The 21,831-nt window shown below is 39.8% G+C and overlaps 1 protein-coding gene across 4 annotated transcripts in view; it reads left to right on the forward strand.

The window, feature by feature from the left end:
* The window catches only part of CCDC171 (coiled-coil domain containing 171), a 608,461-nt gene that overhangs the window by 136,443 nt on the left and 450,187 nt on the right, over window positions 1–21,831 (forward strand). For all 4 annotated transcript variants that reach the window (XM_033920389.1, XM_033920380.1, XM_033920408.1 and 1 more), the window contains exon 11: window positions 14,745–14,851. In XM_033920389.1, coding sequence (XP_033776280.1) covers window positions 14,745–14,851 — 107 coding nt within the window. The remainder of the gene's footprint in view (window positions 1–14,744; window positions 14,852–21,831) is intronic.

A 21,831-nucleotide genomic window follows, 5' to 3' on the forward strand; every position in this document is an offset into this window, starting at 1 on the left:
TTAGTAGTTGGGACAAATCCAAGACCTAACTTCAACAGGGAAATTTGGCTTGACATTAGTCTTTGTCCAGATAAATTTACAACTGCTGATTGTTCCTCTGCTGCGATCTGTTCTGTGGTCCCGGGGCCATTTGGACTGGTGGTTAAGGTTGGAATCCTATTCTGTGCGAACCTCGCAATCTGTCGCCCTTGTTGACCTCTGGAAAAATACCCCCCTTGTCCTTGTTGGCATCGATTAGATGAACTCCCTGTGCTTTGACTACTACTTGATCCTGAGCCAGTGGATAGTTGGTCCTCATCGAATGGCTGTTTAGAAGTTGTCACAGGAACAGACCTAAATAGCCATATATAGACTTGATTATTAGAATAATCTCTTTCATCCTTCTTGATTTTTTTGATTTTCATTTGTTTAATAGAATCTTTATATGTGTCCAAATTCTTATTCTGATTCCCATCCAGACTAATGAATTCTATTTCATCTGTGCATGAGTGTTTTATGCTTTCCTTAACTTTTTCAATATTTTCTTTAAGTTCTTTTTCCAATTTAGTCATTTCTTGTATAATCAGGAACATTAAATCCATGCTATACTTATGCACACCACAAATCCTTAAATTCATTGTCATAAGCAAATAGGGTAAGTCCCTTTTGGATTCGTAATCCCCTAGGTATCATTGAGGTAGAAACATACTGGACTAAAGTATTGGCATGCAATTCAGCCCTAATCAATCGTTTACGACAAGGATAGGGGATTCTCCCAACTGCTGTCCTCCTTCATATAGAGTTTGTCTATTTAGTAACTCAGTCCGTTGTTCCTCCGAGAAACTAAATAAATTCTTATTTATTTGTGTCACTTTTGTAAAACAAATCTTGAAATTGCACTTCTTGAAATATATATAATCCCAATTGATTTCCACACTATTATGCGACTTGGGAGTTCTGATCGACAAGTCGATGAAGCCGTGCACACAATGTGCAGCAGCAGCAAAAAGGGCAAACAGAATGCTAGGAATGATAAAGAAGGGGATCACGAACAGATCAGTGAAGGTTATCATGCCGCTGTACTGGGCCATGGTACGCCCTCACCTGGAGTACTGCGTCCAGCACTGGTCGCCGTACATGAAGAAGGACATGGTACTACTCGAAAGGGTCCAGAGAAGAGCGACTAAGATGGTTAAGGGGTTGGAGGAGCTTCTGTACAGCGTAAGATTAGAGAAACTGGGCCTCTTCTCCCTCGAATGAGGAGATTGAGAGGGGACATGATCGAAACATTCAAGGTACTGAAGGGGATAGACTTAGAAGATAAGGACAGGTTGTTCACCCTCTCCAAGGTAGGGAGAACAAGAGGGCACTCTCTAAAGTTGAAAGGAGGTAGATTCCGTACAAACATAAGAAAGTTCTATAAGAAAGATATATTTATTATATCATCATTCACCCAGAGAGTGGTAGAAAGCTGGAACACTCTTCCAGAGGTTGTTATAGGGGAAAACATCCTCCAAGGATTCAAGACAAGTTTCTGCTGAACAAGAACGTGCACTGGTAGGGCTAGTCTCAGTTAGGGTGCTGGTCTTTGACCAGAGGGCCGCTGCGTGAGCGGACTGCTGGGCATGATGTACCACTGGTCTGACTCAGCAGTGGCAATTCTTATGTTCTTAAATATATATATTTTAATTTTAATTATTTATATTCTGAATATTCTACAATTCTATGCGGATTACAAATTATTCAGGTACTCAAGCATTTTTCCCTGTCTGTCCTGGCGGGCTCACACTCTGTCTAATGTACCTGGGGCACTGGGGGATTGAGTTACTTGCCCAGGGTCAGAAGGAACAGTACGGGATTTGAACCCACAACCCCAGGATGCTGGGCTTAGCTCTAACCACTGCACCACAAACTCTTCACATATAATGCTTAAAGTGCATAGGGTCTTCAGATTGCTGATGATGTTAACATAACACAGCACAGCTGCAATCCTCACTAGTCCTGTACACCTAGTTTTACTGCTTTTAAATATTTTATTCTTTATTCAAAGTATTTGATTAAACGCTTATCCAGCAGTACAAAGCGTTGAACAAAATTTAAAAATTACAGAAAGACAGACATGTCTGCAATATAAAACATATATATATTAAAATGTTGGACAAACCAAGACTAAACAGACAAACTCAGATCTTTGAAACAATAGGAAAAGGGGCGGAAATACAATTTTTATAAAAAGAATATATAAGAGGAAAATACAATAGGAGAAGAGAAATAAAATAAAAAAATGATTAAGAAATTAGTGGCTTTGGAATAAAAAACATTTGAATTTGTTAAGTGAGGTAGATAACTCATTAGCAATTATATACATCCTTAACGAGAAAACACTTTCAACCGCTCTTAAATTTTTGCAAGTTACATTCTGCTCTTAAATATAAAGGAAGAGAGTTCCAGGTCAAAGGGGCGGTTACTGAAAAAATAAGGGTGCGACGAGTGCCAATTATCTTCAGAGATGGGACATTGAGGGTATGCTGGGAGGCTGATCTTAAGGCTCTAGGGGGATCATAAGGGATCAAGAGTCTTGTCCGTTAATTTTTAATTTCATTTTATAAATAAGTCTTCTTCAGGGTTGGGGTAGACTTTAAAAAAATAATGATATAATAGATTATACCACAAGGCAGAAGGCAGAATACTGCACCCTCCAGATTAAATCTCAAAACATTTACGTGTTAATGAAGCATTGTTAATATAACTGCTATTCCTAACAGTTTGCCGCTCTCAGCTCAAAATGGCCACGGCTTCTAACTCAAAGGTAGGGGTCAGTAATATCCAGAAATCTCGTGAGTCTCCTCAATAATTTTTCAAATTGGTTTTCACACTGTTCAAATGTCGCAGCATAATACTTAATTGTTCTTTATTACTTTAAGAATTTTTGTCCTTTCATAGTAAAATAGTATATGTTAATATGAAAGGAAAAAATAAAGTGCAATTAAGAATTACGTTACAACAGGTTTTGGATAGCATGAAAACACATTAATCTCTCGTGTGGGAATGCCATTTCAAGATTCTGCAGACGTATTATCCTTTACCCCCACTATTATCAACAGGGACCTTCTTATCTGAAACTGCAGAGGGGCTAAAAGTGGCATATAATTTCAGTTAAACCATGGGGCACAATTTTGACTGGAGTCAAATTTGTAATGAAGGTTCTTTAGAATGGACACTGGAATATCAGTTAAGTTCTTATATGAATCATTGACCCAAAAGACCTTCAGATACTTGGGTTCTCAGCATAATATGGAATAGAGACAAACTTTCTTTATTGAAAACCCTGCTACATTTTGTACCAGAAACTTCAGACACTGTCAGCATCAAGCATCAGAATCTACTTTTACAGGAGCTTTAGTTCATAGTTCCTTTTCTCCCTCCTTACAGACTAATTCAATTGAATAGAGGTTTATAGAGGAGGTCTACAGGGACATAGTAGCCCTACTGCCAGTCTTGGCAACCTCTGTGCTACCATTGTGCCAAATCCACTGCTAACCCTGGCTTTGAGCCAGGGAAAGTTAGGGAAAACATCTGGTCCTTGATCAGAAGAACTGACCGGATTAGGGCCAAAGACCCTGAGACAGCTGCCTACTCCTCAGAGAATGAGGATGAGCAGGATAGGTATTGGATCAGCAGGAACAGTCAGGAAACCAAAATAAATCTGTTGCAAAGTCTGCCAGGTTTTCAGTTTAGAAAATGAAGCCTGTCTCTTTAAAACAGTATCAGTGCAGGGAGCACAGTAAAAGCCATACTCTACTCCAGAGAGAGCTAAGTCCCATCCCCCTTCCCAGGAGAAGGGAGTGTGGCAGTGAGACACTTAAAGAGAGAGTTCTGAGACAGGAAGGTGAAGGGTAGAGCAGTACACCTGAACTATGGCTGGGCAAGGAAATGGCTGAGAACATTCTCTGTTTCAAGCCACTGAGAGCCAAGAGGCTGGTGAGGACATATACACAACTGAATTGCCACTGGAGATGACACTGCTTTAGGAGTGCATGGAGGTGGGTCTTTAATAGTGAGGAGAAAGGAATCCTGACTGTTTGAATTTTTCTTTCTTTGCTGAAAAGGCAGTTGCCTTTAATCAAGGGAAAAGAGAGAATTATTTTTGGTGCTGTTTTTTCCTCCGAGAGACTGTTTTACTTGCTCAGTGCAGTTAGAAGCCTCATAAAGAAAAGGAATGAACTATGTTTATCCTGCTGGACAATGTTTGCCATTTTTCCCAAGTAGTGCCATGAGCCAGCAGAAATGGAAACACCTAGTAAACCTGGGTTGAGAAGGACTGTGAAGCTAGGGAAAAGAATGAATGCTGTTTGCAGTGTTTTTTGAATCCTGCTGCAAGGAATTTTTTGTTCCTCTAATTGTTTCCCAAGAGTTCATCAAACTCAAAGCTTAGTGTAGCTCAGTTTTACCTGCAGTGCAGACAACAATTAGAACCTGTGTTTAAAGCAGTGGAGTTTTCTTTTTCTTTGTTTGCTGTATTTTGGTTTACTTATCTTTGTGAAGTGTTTTGGACTCATGGTCTAAAAGTCTTCTAGTGCATTGCCCTGGTGAAGAGTACTTTCTTGCTTGAGCCAGAAAGCCCAAGTACAATGATGGGAGTTTTGTTGATTTTTGAACTGAGAGTGCTTTGTTTTTCTCCTCTGTCCATGATGAAAATTGGCTATGCTGAATAGTGACCAGTTGATGGTCCGAATAGAAGTTGAAAACTGTTACTGAATTCTGTTTGCCTTGGGGTCATTTTATTCACTGCACAGTGTATTCTGTAGTACTAGGCGAATGCCTAGACTAGTCTCACCCGAATGGTTTCCTCATTTCCAGGGGAAACACACCCAGTCCCAGGAAAGCCGTGACTAGCACCGTCCACTGTCCTAGGCAGGAGCCTAGCACGTGATACTATGGAGGAGAAAGGTCTCCTGAAGTGAGAACATCACTGTGGAGAGGCAGGAAGTGGTCCTGTAGCCAGGACCTCCCTGCCAGGGGTTATAATATCCTTTTGCACTGAAGATGTCTCCAGGGTATTCTGTCCTGGAGGGAGAGGTTAGGATTGCTGTGGTAGTTGGAGATCCATTTATTATGCATGTAGATAGCTGGGTGGCTGATGGATGTGAGGTTTGCTTGGTCACTTCCCTGCTTGGTGTCAAAATGACAGACCTCCTGAGTAACATAGATAAGATTTTAGAGTGTGAGGGAGTAGCCAGCTGTCTTAGTATGTGTGGGTACCAATGACATAGAAAAATGTAGGAAGGAGGTTCTGGAAGCCAAATTTAGGTAGAAAGCTGAAATCCAGGTCCTTCAGAGTAGCATTTTCAGAAATGCTCCCCATTCCACACGCAGAAGCCAAGAGGCAGGCAGAGCTCCAAAGTCTCAATGTGTGGTTGAGACGATAGTGCATGGATGAGGGATTTAGATTTGTTAGGAACTGGGCAGCCTTCTGGGAAAGGTGAAGCTTATTCCAAAAGGATGGATTCCACCTTAACTGGGATGGAACCAGGCTGCTGGAACTAAAGTTTAAAAGGAGATAGAGTAGCTTTTAAACTAAGATGGGGAGGGGGGAAAGCTGACAGTCATCCAGGAGCGGATGATTCGGATTTGGAGTATCCTTGAAGAATACTATTGAAACAGTATATTTAGGAGTCCCGATAGAGGGCGTAGTTTGTACCCATTGCATGAGGCGAGCTCTAAATTTGGGGAGAGGCATTTGTTATCAGATATCTGAACAACTGTCCCACATATCTGATAACAAATGCCTCCCCCAAATTTAGAGCTCACCTCTTGCAATGGGTACACACTACCCTCATGGAAGGTCAATTCTCACAGGACCTAGGCAAAATCATAATCACCCCAATTGTGAAAGATCATAAAGGCCCAATAGATATCCCCTCCAACTACAGACCCATCGCTTCAATACCAATATACGTTAAACTAATAGAAGGACTAGTTGCACAATACCTCACTAACTACCTGGAAGACCACAACCTACTTCACCCCTCACAATCAGGGTTCAGAACCAACCATAGCATGGAGACACTACTAGTAACTCTACTAGACACAGCCCGACAGCACCTTAGCAAAGGCAGAAGGATGTTGATAATTTAACTTGATCTCTCTGCTGCATTTGACTTGGTAAACCACACCATACTACTACAGATACTAGAAGCCATAGGGATCTCAGGCAGGGTATACAACTGGTTCCTAGGATTCCTTAAATCAAGAAAATACAGAGTAAAGACAAACGACCTTAAATCAGACCCCTGGTCTAACCCCTGTGGAGTACCACAAGGGTCACCACTGTCGCCAATGCTCTTCAACCTCTTTATATCCTCCCTTGGGACCACTCTAAATAACCTAGACGTAACATCATTCAGCTATGCAGATGACATCACCATTCTCCTCCCCTTCGACTCATCAGATCCCACTTCAACAGAAAAACTGGAAAAAAAACACTAGAAGCAGTGGAAAAATGGATGATAGACCACAAATTGAAGCTGAACTCGGACAAAACAAAATTTCTACTGCTTGAAAAGGCCAAAACTCCATCCTTTTATAGAATTAGAAATAAATGACACCAAATACCCTATACAGTCCGCTCTTAAACTCCTAGGAGTGATGATAGATAGATGCTGCACAATGCAGGTCCAAATCAACAAGACTACCCAGAAAGCCTTTTTAATTATGCACAATCTACGAAAAATAAGACAATTCTTCGACAAAGAGCAATATAGGCTCATAGTCCAATCCCTAGTCCTAGGTCTAGTGGACTATTGCAACATCCTCTACCTACCATGCCCCGCAAACATGATAAAACAATTACAGACTGTACAAAACACAGCCCTCAGATTGATCTATTCACTAAGCAAATTTGACCACATCACCACTGCCTACCTAGACTCAACACTGGCTACCTATACAAGCGCGAATTCAATTCAAATTATGCTGTCTATTATTCACTTACCTAAACAATCACCTAAATTGGAACCATATAACTAGACAAAGGAGACCTCAGACCCCATTTACCTACCCCCCATTCAAAGGTACTCAGCGCAAGAAGACGCAAGCAGCGAAACTTGACCACTCCATCTCCAACATGCTGACAACAACAAGCGACTTCAAATCATTTCGAAAAGAAATCAAAACCCTGCTATTCAAAAAATGTATCTAGATATCAAAACTCATCCCCTTGTCCATCCCCTCTCTTGTAAATTTCCCCTCAAAGTCTCTACCATTCTTGTAATTTTCTCTTCAAAGTCTCCCTAAATTGTAATTTTCCTGGAAATGTCCAGTTAGCTTCTTTTGTAATCCGCCTAGAACTGCAAGGTACTGGCAGAATAGAAGTCACTAATGTAATGTAATGAAAGATAGGAGTGCTCAAGAAGAAGACAGAATAAAGGACTCAAATTATCCCTATCATCTTCTCAACTGACTATAGATACAAGGAAAAAACACAATTTGAAGTGTCTGTATATAAATGATAAAAGCCTAAAACATAAAATAGGAGAGTTAGCATTTATAGCACTGAATGATGAGATAGATATATTAGGCATCTCAGAGGCCAGGTGGAAGGAGGACAATCAATGGTATACTTTTACCTGGATACAAATTATATTACAAGGATAGAGTAAATCAAATTGGAGAGGGGGGGGGGGGGCGGTGGTTGCACTATATAGTAAAGAGAGAAATGAATCAAACAAAATAAACATTCTACGTGACCTAGCAGTGTGAAATCCATGTGGATAGAAATTCCATTTGTGAAGGGAAGGAATATACAGGTAGGATTATAGTATGGGCCACGGGACAGAATGAGTAGACCAATAAATGTTTTCAGAGATTAGGAGAGCTGGTAAATTGGACTACAGTATAAAAACGGGTGATTTTCAATTACCAACAAAAAAATAATGTAACTTCAGGTGTCACAATTTCAAAAGACACACAACAGTAAACACCTGATAATTCAAAAAGCACATAATGTGTAATAAAGGGAGAAAAGAACTCAGACCTTAAATGTCAAAACTGCTATTTTAAAGTTCTTCACTTAAAAAGGTCACCTTTGAATCACTGGTCTGAAAAACTCCCCACTGTTACATTTAATGTGTTATGAAACTTTCCAAGCAAAAATTTATTGTTCATAGAAAAAGCACCATCATTTAAATTTTGAAAAAAACACTTTATCTGCATTTGTAGAAAATTGTCACACTTGAATGCCAGTACTACTTCTTAAACCCTACTGGGCCTCCATTTACCAAATCGCTGAGGCTTCGTCAGGGGTCAAATGCTGAAAACCTTTGAATATAAAATAAAAATCAGATAAATAATTTAAGTCAAATAAGCTTAACAGTGCTGTGCAAAAATTACAATGGAACTTTACTTATAATATGAAACTCATTCATGAAAATGGTGCTGTTGATTTCAGATACTGGAAAACTTTTAACCATTCATGCATCTGTTGATCCACCTATCAAATATAATTTTTTCTGTGGTGTGTCAATTCTAGTTAATTAAATTAAATTGTTAATGGAAAACCCTTAAAATGAATTTTCTTGTGCAGAATGAAATGAAATTTTTTTAAAAAAACCTCTGTGACTTAGTCAATAAAAAGGACTCCAATCAATTTTTTCTTTCAAGCCATAAGGGTACAATGAGTTCAAATAAAAAAATCCAAAAAAGACTCTTAATTTCAAAGCCAATTTGTGGTCACCTCCCCTATGGTTCTTCTTGATGGTTTCTATGGCAAAACAATGCAAGTCATTAAAAGAATGATTTTTTTTGTGTTGCAATGTTGAACAAGAGATTTTTTTGATAATATTCCTCTTAATATTAAACTTGTATTCCAACATACAAACCCTTAATTCACTTGTAGTCATACCAATATAATATAGACCACATGGACAACTGATCACATAAATGGCATGGTCTGATTTACGTGTGCTGAAATGTTTGAAGATATACTGTTTGCTTGTGCATAGAACTTTGATCTGTAAAGTTATTGCACAAATAGATCAGGAGCCACATTTGAAATGACCTGAGGGAAGTAATTTGTTGGAACTTGGCTTTGAAAGCATCGATGAACATGAAAATTCCTTTAGATTCTTCTCATGAGAAAAGGCAAACCTTAATTGGACATCTGAAAAAATTAGTAAAGATTGCACAATGGCCCACCATTTTCTAATTAAGTCAGTTATCATTGAACTGTGTGTTGAGTGTTTTAAAACACAAGTTAAGGTGACATTCTTGTCAGTACATTGAGCAGTATCTGAAAGTAATTGGTTTCTATTATTAAACTTAGCTCTAATGTATGCCTTACAAAGGATATTAGATAGGTAACCTCTAATTCTGTTCCTGTTTTATATTTTGTTCCAAAGATTCATAAAAAATTTAGGCAGCCTCCAGGAAGACCCATTTTGTCAACGAGAGAATCACTATTGGAATCACGTTCCATTTTTATCAATTCTTTTTAAAAAATTGAAGTTCCTAAATATGATTCTTATATCAAGGACTCCAAACACTTCTCATCAAAGCTCAACAATGTTGATATGAAAAATGGCCCTTTCATTTTGGTCACATTAGATGTATCATCTCTTTATATGCCCATTCCACAGAAGATACATTGGAAATAATCAGAAGAGTATTAGATGATAGACCTAGATCCCACAACATGCCTTCTGATTTTTAGTTCATCTCTCATGTTTAGCCATGTGTGAGAATTTTTTCTCTTTTGATCGAAAACTTTACAAACAGATCAGCAGAGTAGTGATGGGGGCTATCTTTGCTTCGTCAGTGGCAAATTTGTACATCATACAATTTGAAAACACATGGATTTTCCACTCATTCAGAAAATTTACACATGGTAGAGATATATTGATGACGTGTTTTTACTTTGGATGGGTACGGTTCATGAGTTAAGAAGTTTTTTTAATCAATTGGCTCAACATATGTGACCAACATATTTATTATATTGAAAATTTTTCTACTAAGCAAATACAATCTTGGGATATATCACTTGTTTATGAGAACAATTGTTTTGTTACAAAGAATTTTGAGAAATCTGCATCTAAAAATACTTTTCTTGATTTCTCTAGCTGTCATCCATATCATCTCTTTTTGCAGATGTTGTGTTTGAGAAGAAATTATTTGAACTTGAAAGATTTTAAGAATCAAACATGCAAAATATCTGACAGATTAAGAATTTAGAGATTGTCCATCTAATATCCTTCGTAAAGCGTACATTAGAGCTAAGTTTAAACTCAATGTACTGACAAGAATGACATCTTGTTTTTAAAACATTTGACACACAGTTCAACGATAGCTGACTTAATTAGAAAATTTGGGGACATTGTGCAGTCTCTACCAATTTTTTCAGATGTCCAATTAAAATTTGCCTTTTCCCGTGGGAAGAATCTAAAGGAATTTTTATGTCCATCAATGCTTTCAAAGCCATGTTCCAACAAATTACTTCCCTCGGGTAATTTTAAATGTGGCTCCTGTTCTATTTGTGCAATAAATTTACAGATCAAGGAGATCAAAGTTCGATGCAAGGGCAAACAGTATATCTTCAAACATTTCAGTACATGTAGATCAGACTATGTAATTTATGTGATCAGTTGCCTGAGCGGTCTATATCATATTGGTAAGAGTGCAAGAAAATTAAGGATTTGTATGTTGGAACACAAGTCTAATATTAAGAGGAATATTATCAAAGAACCTCTTGTTCAGCATTGCAATACAAAAATCATTCTTTTAATGACTTGCGTTACTGTGCCATAGAAACCATCAAGAAGAACCTGAGGAGAGGTGATTGTGAATTGGCTTTGAAAAGAAGTCTTTTTGGATTTTTCATTTGAACTCATTGTACCCTAATGGCTTGAATGAAAGAATGGATTGGAGTCCTTTTTATTGACTAATTCATATGAGGGTTTTTTTTAAAATTTCATTTCACTCTGCACAAGAATTCATTTTAAGGGTTTTCCATTAACAATTTAATTAATTCGAATTGACACGCCAAGGAGAATGCAGCATTTGATTTGTGGTTCAACAGATGACACGGTGATGCATGAATGTTCTTTCCCCTTTCCCACTGTCTCCATTTCTTCTTCAACATGTAACTTTTCCCTTCCCTTCCCTTCCCTTTTACCCTCACTCTCAAGTCTGTCCAGTAGATGTCATGTATGTTCACCTAATCATTTTTAATGCCTAATATTTTATCTTACTTTTATCTCTTTTTAGATTTATTGTAAACTGTCCAGATATTCTTTGATGGTCGGTATATTAAAAACCAATAAACTTGAAACTTGAAATTTGAATGGTTAACAATTTGCTAGCGTCTAAAATCAATGGCACCATTTTTATGAATGAGTTTCATATTAAAGTAATGTTCCATTGCAATTTTTGAGCAGCACTGTTAAGCTTATTTGACTTAACATAAAAATCAGATAATTTATGTTTGTAGGTTTTCATTACTTGACCCCTGACGAAGCCTCAGCGATTTGGTGAATGGAGGCCCTGTAGGGTTTAAGAAGTAGTGCTGGTGTTCAAGTGTGGCAATTTTCTATAAATGCAGATAAGTGCTTTTTCAAAATTTAAATGGTGGCGCTTTGTTTATGAACAATATATTTTTGCTTGAAAAGTTTCATAACTTATTAAATGTAACATTGGGGAGTTTTTCAGACCAATGATTGAAAGGTGACCTGTTTAAGTCAAGAAGTTTAAAACAGCAGTTTTCACATTAAGGTCTCTGAGGTCTTTCCTCCCTTGATTATATATTATATGCTTTTACCTATATATGATTTTGATTATCCCCAACATTGACTAGATAAATGTTACTTCAGTGAGTACTAGGGAGGTAAAATTCCTAGATGTCATAAATGACAGCTTCTTAGAGCAACTGGTCCATGAACTGATAAGAGGGGGAGCTATTTTAGATTTGGTCCTTAGTGGAATGTATGGCATAGTACAGGAGGTAACTGTATTTGGTCTACTGGGAAACAGTGATCATAACGTGATCTAATTTGAGCTGATATCTGGAGTGACGTCGCTAAAGAAATCTACTGTAGCGATACTTATTTTTTGAAAGGGCAACTACGATAACATGAGGAAAATGTTTAAAAAGGTAAAAAGATTGGTGGCAAATATTAGGACTGTAAACTAGGCATAGATGTTATTTAAAAATACCACCGTGGAAGCCCAAACCAGAAGAGGAAACAAGAGCTGGCATGGTTAAAAGGTGAAGTGAAAGAAGCTATTAGAGTCTAAAATACATCCTTTAAAGAATGGAAAAATAATCCAAATGAAGAAATTAAGAGATATAAGCACTGGCAAGTTAGATGCAAAACGCTGATAATGAAAGCTAAAAAAAAAGAGTATGAAGACAAACTTGCTAAAGAGGTAAAAACTTAAAGTAACAATTTTTTTTTAGGTACATCTGAAACAGACACCCTGTGAGGGAATCTGTGGGACCTTTGGATGATCAAGGAGCAAAAAGGACACTCGGGGAGAATGAGACCATAGTGAAGAGACTGAATTAATTCTTTGCTTTGGTCTTTATGGAAGAAGATGTAAGAGAGCTACCTGAACCAGAAATAGTTTTCAAGGGGGGTGATGCAAAGATACTGAAATCTAGGTGAACCTGGAAGATGTACTAAGCCAAATTAAGATGTTAGAATTATAAATCACCTGGATCAGATGGTATAAATCCCAGGGCATTGAAAGAGCTGAAACATGAAATTGCTGATCTGCTGTTAGTGATCTGTAATCCGTCGCTAAAATTGTCTGTAGTACCTGAAGATTGAAGAGTGGCCAATGTTATGCCAATTTTTTAAAAAGGCTCTAGGAGAGATCCAGGAAATTTACAGGCTGTTAAGCCTGACTTCAGTGCTGGGCAAAATAGTGGAAACAATTATAAAAAATAAAATTGTGGAAGATAAAGACAAACATGAGTTAATGGGACAGAGTCCACATGGGTTCAACTAAGGGAGGTCTTGCCTCACCAATTTGTTTGACTTCTTTGAGGGTGTGAATAAACCAGTTGATTGTCCTGCCAACATTCTTTCCCATGTCTCATGTCCATCCTGGCAAGAGAGTAATGCACACCTTGGCCTGCAAAAGAGCCTTGGCCTTCTACCTGGAGTGGGCTAAAGCCCTTAAATAGTTCACCCAGCTTTTTGTTTCTTTTGATCAGAACAACATGGGGGGCAGCCATCCAATATACATGCTTTTATCCAATTGGCTAATAGACCGTATCTCTTTAATTTATGCCCAAGCTGGGCTGACCTTTGAGGGGCCATGTCAGGATGATGGCTGGGTAGATAACCCACTTGAGGTCAGCTTCCATTCAAGAGATTGCAGGGCTGTGATATGATGTCTTCAGTTCACACATTCATATCTCATTACTTCCTTGAGCAGCATGCCTAACATAAGAACATAAGAATTGCCGCTGCTGGGTCAGATCATTGGTCCATCATGCCAAGCAGTCCGCTCACGCGGCGGCCCTTTGGTCAAAGATCAGCGCCTAACTGAGACTAGCCCTACCAGCATACGTCCTTGTTCAGCAGGAATCAGTCTAACTTTGTCTTGAATCCCTGGAGGGTGTTTTCCCCTATGACAGTTTGGAAATCATTAACTAAATATTGTAAAGATTGATTTATTTTTATAATTGAGGAAAACATGCATATCCAGGGAAGGAGGAGGGGGGTATGTTTTGGCATTTGTTAAGAAGTATAGAAGGGTTGATTACAAGTATTTTTATGAGGTGTTGGTTAATGGAAAGTGGGTAGGAGAAAATAAGTCTTGTTTTTATTCTATTAAATATATTGTGCTGTAATGATAATATTTTATGTAAATGCATCATTTTTTGTGCACGATTGAAGTTTTAAAAATGAATAAAGAATTAAAAAAAAAAAAAAAAAGGAAATAAGACCAGATAAGCTGGGATTTAGAGGAAATATCCAGTTCATCTTTAGGATATCTCTACACAGTCTTTAAACATCTTTAGAAGAAACAAGTAAGAATGCTTAGTCAGTTGAAAAGATATCAATAAGAAATATTTTTTGACTACTGTAACTAATTGTGACCTTAGAATTACATGGTTCTAACTACCGAAAGTCATTCTCAGGAATTTGAAGTGGAGGTTTGTGGGGCAATTTGGTGTTCAATGACATGTGCGGATTTAGTTTTTAATTTAACACCAGAACAGAGTTTCTCCAAATACTACATAATGATAATATAAAGATAATGTCAGATAGAACCCGGAAGTCATCGGAGTTAAAAATACTGAAAATTGTCACTTAGAAACCTGTAATTCTAAGGTCGCTTAATGTTGGTGTCTTAGGGGTACGATATTGCGCACATGATTGTGCAGTGGTAGGATGTTCTGTGCTGAAGGATTGAATGGCTATCAGTTGATATCTCCCCCTTATGTGCACCTGACTCATTTCTGCTTGTCAATGGGAAATGCTGTTTACATTATAAATTGATGATCAGTCTGGCTGGCAGGTAATTTTGCTTGCCAGTGAGCATTGTATGTAAGATTGCATCATATACCTAGCTGGTGCTGCTATAACCTGGAGTTTCAAACTTTCTTGAGGAGAGTAAGACAGCTAGTCAATTATTTTTTTCTTCTTTTACAGTCCCTCTAGTCTTAACTAATTGTAAATATCTCTTAGGCTTTTAGCACAGACTTTTTTTTCTTATGTACGAGACTTTAGAACTTTATTTTCATGTTCTCTTTACTATAGGCATTCACAAGGAGAAAGATAAATCTCTGAGGCCTGCAGTTGTCCTTGAGACTTTGAGACATACCTTGACAGAATATCAGAACAAGCATGTAGACACATCTAATGAGGTAAGCTGAACTGTTTGGCTCCATGCATATAGCCTTCGGTCTGCAGTGGTTTGTATTTCTTGCTGGTAACAAAGGTCAGCAGACTGAGTGTGTTGAATTGACAGCTTCTCGGATACCAAATTAATTTATCACTTCTGTAATCTGGACCGATGTTACAATATGAATATTTGTAATTTGACTCACTGGCTTTGAATGTAGCTCTCTTAAAATATGCTTGTGTATATGTTTCTCTGTTAAGTGTAGAAATCACCTGGTTACTGATTGTCTGCTTTATAATAATCAGATCTGAGTTGAGCATATCTTAATATCAGAATTATAGATAAACATGGCTTATAGGAAGAAGCTAGCATGGATTAGCAAAAGAAGGTTGCACTCAACTATTAGAATTATTTGAAGATGTGATTAAAAATTAATTGATCAATTTGGTATATTCAGAAAATATTATAAAATATCTCATGAGTGCCTAACTACTGCCAGGCTGTAGCTCCTCCTAGTCAAGCACTCAGGACAAACCAACCTCTTTCCCCCCTTCCTCTCTCTTGCTTCCTGTAACCCCTGCCTCCTGCAGCCTCAGACTGGTGCCTAACTACTGCCTGGCTGTAACCCCTCCCAATTAAGCACTCAGGTGACCTCACAGATGTTGCTACATATTTAGTGAAAACAATTTTTATTGAAAAAGCAGAAAAGAGCAGCAAAAACAGCAATATGTACAATATATGTTCAAGAGTTATACAACAATGTCCCCAACTCTAGCCCCCCCCTTTGTCCAACCATCCCACCCAACACCCAAAGTCCACTGTCCCTTTACCCCCGCTACAATAAAAAACAAAGTTATACAGAGGCAAGGGGCAGCAGCTAAGATAAACCAAGGTTATAGACAGAAGTACAATAACACCAGAAAGAAATCACGGAACATAAAAGCGAACAGCAAGCAAAATGTGAAACAAGCAAAGGACCAAAAGCTCATCCCTACTCGACGAGAGAGGCCCAAACAAAATTTTATCGAAAACACTGCAAATAGAGCCCTGGACTCTTATGAGCCCTGAGAGATATAATGCAAGACCTCCCCCCCAGTTTTGCTCCCCGCCTCTCCCATAGAGAAGTAGGACACAACAAAAAAAATTCCTCAAACAAACAAAAAGCAAAACAACAAAAGAATAGAGGAACAAAGTAAAAAAGCAAAAAAACCCCCAAAACCACCAAACAACAAATGTTTTGAGGAATACAGAGGAGATCCACATCTGGGGAAAGGCAATCACAGAGCTGCCGACCCCCCCCACCACACAAATCACATCAGCCTCATAAGGTATTTAGAATCAGACTATGGATTCTGGGAGACAAAGAATAGATATAAGGACTCCATACCCGCAAAAAGAACTTAGATTGTCGAAAAGAAGCATACACCCGGCCCCTCTCAAGCAACATCAAAGCATGTAACTGATTGCGCCATGCCCAATAAGAGGGGGAGCTATCTGATACCCACTCTGCCAGGATAATTTTCTTAGCCACCAAGCCAGCCTTCCACAGAAATAGTCTGCCTACATCAGGTGGGAATCGAAAGGCCTCATATTTATCCAAAAGAAACCCCACCGGAGTGAGAGGTATCGAATGGCTGTAAAAACCCTCCAAATATCTGACCACCAGCCTCCAGAAAGACTTGACCACCAGACAACTCCAAAAAGCATGAAAGAATGACTTGGGGTGGTTTTACATTTCTCACATTGATCTGAGTCTGCCAAGCCAGAGTGAGACAATTGAACCTCTGTGAAATACGCACGGAGCAAAACCCGGAATTGACATTCCCAGAGTTCAGCAGAAACAGAAACAGTCGGGATGTGCTTAATAAGACATCCTATATCTAAATCAGTCAGCAGCAGACCTAACTCCGGAGCCCAACAAATACATAAAGACTCTCTATATCTAGCCCGTGGAACCAGCAAGCATAAAGCTTTATGCAGTGCCGAAACAGAAAACCCCCCATCTTCAAATTGATCAAAGATGGTTCGAAGCTTATCCCCCAAACCCATCTGTAGACTCTCCGCTGTCAAAGAACGCACATAATGGCCCAGTTGTAGATAAGCAAAAAAAAAAATAAAAAATCAGTGGCCGGAATCCTCTCCCAAAGTTGAAAAACACGCCAAGAAGGAAAAGTCCCATCTGGGTTGAGTACATGTGCCAAAATAGGCAAACCCAATTGTGTCCAATGTCGAAAAGGAGATGAAGATCGACCCGGCAAGAACTGAAGATTCCCTTGGAGAAGCACCCCTGGCCGTCCCCCCAAGCCCAACACCAAAACCTTCCAAATATCATGCAGGGGTCTCAATAAAAGACTAGAATATAAGGAAGAAGGAAGAGAAGTCCGCGGAACATGGCAGCAAAGAAGAAGCAAAGAAGATAAATGCCAAGGATGATAATACGTCAGTTCATAATCAAAATAAGTATATACTTCTTGCTCCAAGATCTAATCCCCAAGATAACGAAGTAAGAAGGCCTGATTATATTTCTGCATATTGGGGACACCCATGCCACCCCGAGACCAAGACCCTAACAAATAACGAAACACCATCCAAGGTTTTTCCCACTTCATAGAAACTGAGAGAGAAGTTGATATAACGCATGAAGATCTTTTTGCAGTAGACGAATAGGCAACAGTTGCAGGACATAAAGCCATTTTGGAAAAATAATCATATTAAAAAGGTGTATACGTCCATGTACCGAGAGGGGAAAAAATTTCCAGCTATCCAGACATCTATAAGTATATTCAAAAAGCAGTTGTAAATTAGTCTGTTTGAGTGAAGTAACCAAAGATGTTAATTGGATGCTTAAATACCGAAAGGCCTTATCCTTCCAGTGCAACGGGAAGATCCCTAGCCAAGCAGCTCAGACCTCTTGAGATGTAAGGTAGTTTGTCTCAAGTTAGAGATTGCTCTAACTTGAGACGTGTATTAACCCTGAGGATTCAACTGCAGCTGCTGCCCTCTCCCATGGGGGCTACTACTTCTCCCATACCATATGCCCTACTGATCGAGGCGGAGGTGTTGGTCTTCTTCTCTCTCCTTTCAGATTTCAAACTCTTCCCCCACCCCGATCACACCACTCTTCCTCATTTGCAGTCCTCTCCATTTGCCTATTTACTCCTCTACTTCTCCAGAAGGCACTCATATATTGTCCCCCTGACAAGTCCCCTTCCTCCTTTCTCATAGAGGTTGATTCCTTGCTTTCCATCTTCCTTGATTTATTATCTTCCTCCCTTCTTCTTGGGGATCTTAACATTCATGCTGATGATCCCTCCAACACTTTTGCCTCTAAGCTTCTTGCCTTAACCTCCTCATTTGACCTCCATCTATGGTCCACTACCCCTACTTACCAGCATGGCCACTGCCTTGATCTTGTCGTCTTCTCCAACTGTTCCTTTTCTAATTTCTCCACCTCACTTCTGATCATCATCTGATAATCTTCACAATTACTCACCCTCCCCATAAAACTCTCATGTAGTAGATTTGAAATTAGTTGGAAGGAATATTTATTTAACTGAATGAGCTGTGAATTTGTTGCTGGAGATTTGGTTATAGTATCTAGCATAGCTGGATTTAAAAGATGCTTGGACAAATTTCTGAAGGTAAAGTTCATAAACACTTATTTGCAAAATGGGCTTGAGAAAACCACAGCATATTTTTGGAAGCAATATACTCCCTGTCATCTGCTTAGGTAATTTCTTAATGATGTTTATTAGTTAACAGGATGATGGGCTTGAAGGACCTTGATTAGACTCAACTTGGCATGTCTTAAGTTCTTGTCATAAAACCTTTTTATCACAGGACAAGCAGGCAGCATACTCACTGATGGGTGACATCACCGACGGAGCCCCTGTACGCACCACTTTAAAAGTGCATTGCCACTTTAAGTGTTTAGAAAGTTCGTGATAGCCTGCATCACGCATGTGCGAGTGCCTTCCCACCCAACGTAGGTGTGTGGTCCCTCAGTTTCTTAGTTTCTGCGGAGCTAAGAAGTCGCGTTTTTCAACGGCTGTTGAAGTTTCTTTTTCCGCTGCCTTCCTGCTCTCACGGTTTGTGACTTTTCCCTTCTTTCTTTTACTTCTAAAAAAAAAACCCCCAAAACCCCCACAATTTTTGTTTTTTCTCTTTTGCGGGTTCAGCCTGGCAGGGCCTATAGTACCACCTTGGCCTCCAACTTCGATCTTGCCAGGGAGGTCTTCCTGTCAATGTCCAGCCTGCAGACGGCCCATCTCGGTAACTGACCCGCATTGCAGGTGCCTCCAGTGTTTGGGGCCTGAGCACTGCCTGGAGACTTGTTCCCGGTGTTCGTCTCTCTAGAAGAGAACACTAACAGAAAATTCTTTTCAGTGCTGCTATGGAGGGGGAGCCAACCAAGATGACACGGCATCCTTCAACACCGGCAGAATCATTTTCAGTGTCAGAGCCTTCTGTGGGTAAGCCGCCTTCCCCTACCCCATCTGGGACTTGGGTCAAAGCAGCAGTGAGCCAAGTCCTACCGATCTTGAAAAAGTCCCAAAAATGCTCCACTCCAATCTCGGTGAGCTCTTCATCATCGGCCTCCTCATCGCTGGAGTGCAGTGCGGCATTGAAGGTACCGACGAAACATCCAACAGTATCGGTGCTTTCCCTTAAGCAAAAAATTGATAATTTGCTACGGGAAGAACTTGGTGAGCATTTACAGATGCTGGTGCCTTCACAATCTATGCCAATCCCAACACCAACACTCCCAGTTCCAGTCCGGTCTGAGCTCATGACACCAACTGCACCTCCCGCCATCGGTGCAGAGACATTCAACACGGAAGTCGATACCTCCATCTCCCTGGCGCCAGTCGTCCTTGACACAAACATCTCCAGAGGCGACTCCAGTGTGGTCCCAGAAGGCATTACAAAAGCTGAACCATCTTGAGCCTTCGACACCGAGTCTCCGACACTGTCCACATTCTATTCAGGATTCAGACTTGTGTGGGAGACTGAACAGGACCCACTCTTATCTGATGATGAGGGTTCTTCTGATTCACCTCAATGTTCTTCTCAGGAGCCTCCTGTTTTTTTCTGAAAAGTCCACATTTTCCTGATTTCTTTGTCAAATGTCTGAAGCTCTTTCCATTACACTTGAAGCTGACTCTAAACATAGTAAGCAGTTCCTGGAAGCTTTAAATTATGATCAACTGCCAAAGGAACTACTCAAACTTACCCTTCATGACATTTTACGAGAAACTAGTCTTAGTTAGGGTGCTGATCTTAGACCAGAGGGCCGCCGCGTGAGCGGACTGCTGGGCATGATGGACCACTGGTCTGACTCAGTAGTGGCAATTCTTATATTCTTATGTTCTTAACTTTCTATAGAAATCTGGAAACGCCACTTTCCATTCCTGTGGCTCCTTGAAAATTAGACTCTCTATACTCAGTGGTTCCTATACCTGGTTTTGACAAGCCTCAACTTCTTCATTAGTCCCTACTAGTAGAGTCCACCTTGAAAAAGTCTACTGGGGCTAGTGTCTACGCATCTGTACCCCCTGGTAGAGAGGGCAAAGCAATGGATAGATTTGGTAAATGCCTTTATCAGAATGCCATGTTGGCCAACCACTCTGGAAACTATAATTTCCATTTTTCCTTTTACCTAAAGCACCTGATTCAACAGATTTCACTTTTCCAGAAATACATTCCAGAACGCAAACTTCTTGTGTTCCAACATCATATTTCTGATCTGTTTCAATTGAGAAAATATATGGTACATTCTACTTATGACACATTTGAACCTACCTCCCATGCTGCAGCTATGTCCGTAGCCATGAGACGTCTGGCCTGGCTTCGTGTTTCAGAACTTGATGTTAACCACCAAGATTGACTGGCAAATGCATCGTGTCTTGGAGATTAACTTTTTGGCCTTTCCCATGGACATGACTACACAGAAGTTATCTGCTCATAAAACCAGATGGGAAACTCTTGTCAAGCCTAAAAAGAAGCCTCCACCTCCTCGTCCTTTCAGTCCAGCTTCTTCTTACCAACGTTGGTTTGCTAAGTCTGCAGCTCTTGCTCAACCTCAACCTAGAAGGCAGAAACAACAACCTCATCAACAACAGGTTGCTGCCCAAAAACCTGCACAGCCTTTTTGACATGTTTCTTCAGAGCATAGCCACAGTCACCATTTTACATCCTCTGCCTCAGCCCATTGGAGGCTGTCTCCAACTTTTTATCTCCCTTTGGGAGCTCATAACATCAGACCTCTGGGTCTTAAACATCATTCGTCAGGGTTACATTCTCCATTTTCACACTCTGCCTCCAGATCATCCACCAAGACAGTCTGCTTTGGACCCTGCACAGTTCTCTCTCTTCTCCAGGAGGTTTAATCCCTTCTTCTGAATGCCATTGAGGAAGTTCCTCTTTCTCAGCAGAACAAGGGATTCTACTCCCATTACTTCTTGGTTCCAAAGAAGACGGGAAGACTGCGACCCATTGTGGATCTCAGAGATCTCAACAAATTTTTAGTCAAGGAGATATTCCAGATGCTCTCCCTCGCCCTGCTTTATCCACTTCTACAGCAGAATGACTGATTATGTTCTCTGGATCTCAAGGAAGCCTACACACATATTCCAATTCATCCAGCTTCCAGGAAATACCTCAGTTTTCAGATAAATCATTGTCACTACCAGTACAAGGTTCTTCCCTTCAGCCTGGCATCTTCTCCAAGAGTCTTCACGAAGTGCCTGATTGTAGTAGCCGCATCTCTCTGATTGCATGGTCTCCAAGTCTTTCCTTACCTGGATGACTGGTTGATCAAGGCTGTTTCATTTCCAGAAGTGGTCCAAGCAACATCTCAGACCATTTCTTTTCCACAGGTTCTAGGATTCAAAGTCAACTTCTCCAAATTGCATCTCATTCCGACTCAACGTCTTCAATTCATTGGAGCTATCCTAGACACCACTCTAATGAAAGCGTTTCTTCCTCCGGATCACCTGAACA

The sequence above is a fragment of the Geotrypetes seraphini genome, chromosome 1, assembly GCF_902459505.1.
Source record: "Geotrypetes seraphini chromosome 1, aGeoSer1.1, whole genome shotgun sequence".
NCBI lineage: Eukaryota > Metazoa > Chordata > Amphibia > Gymnophiona > Dermophiidae > Geotrypetes > Geotrypetes seraphini.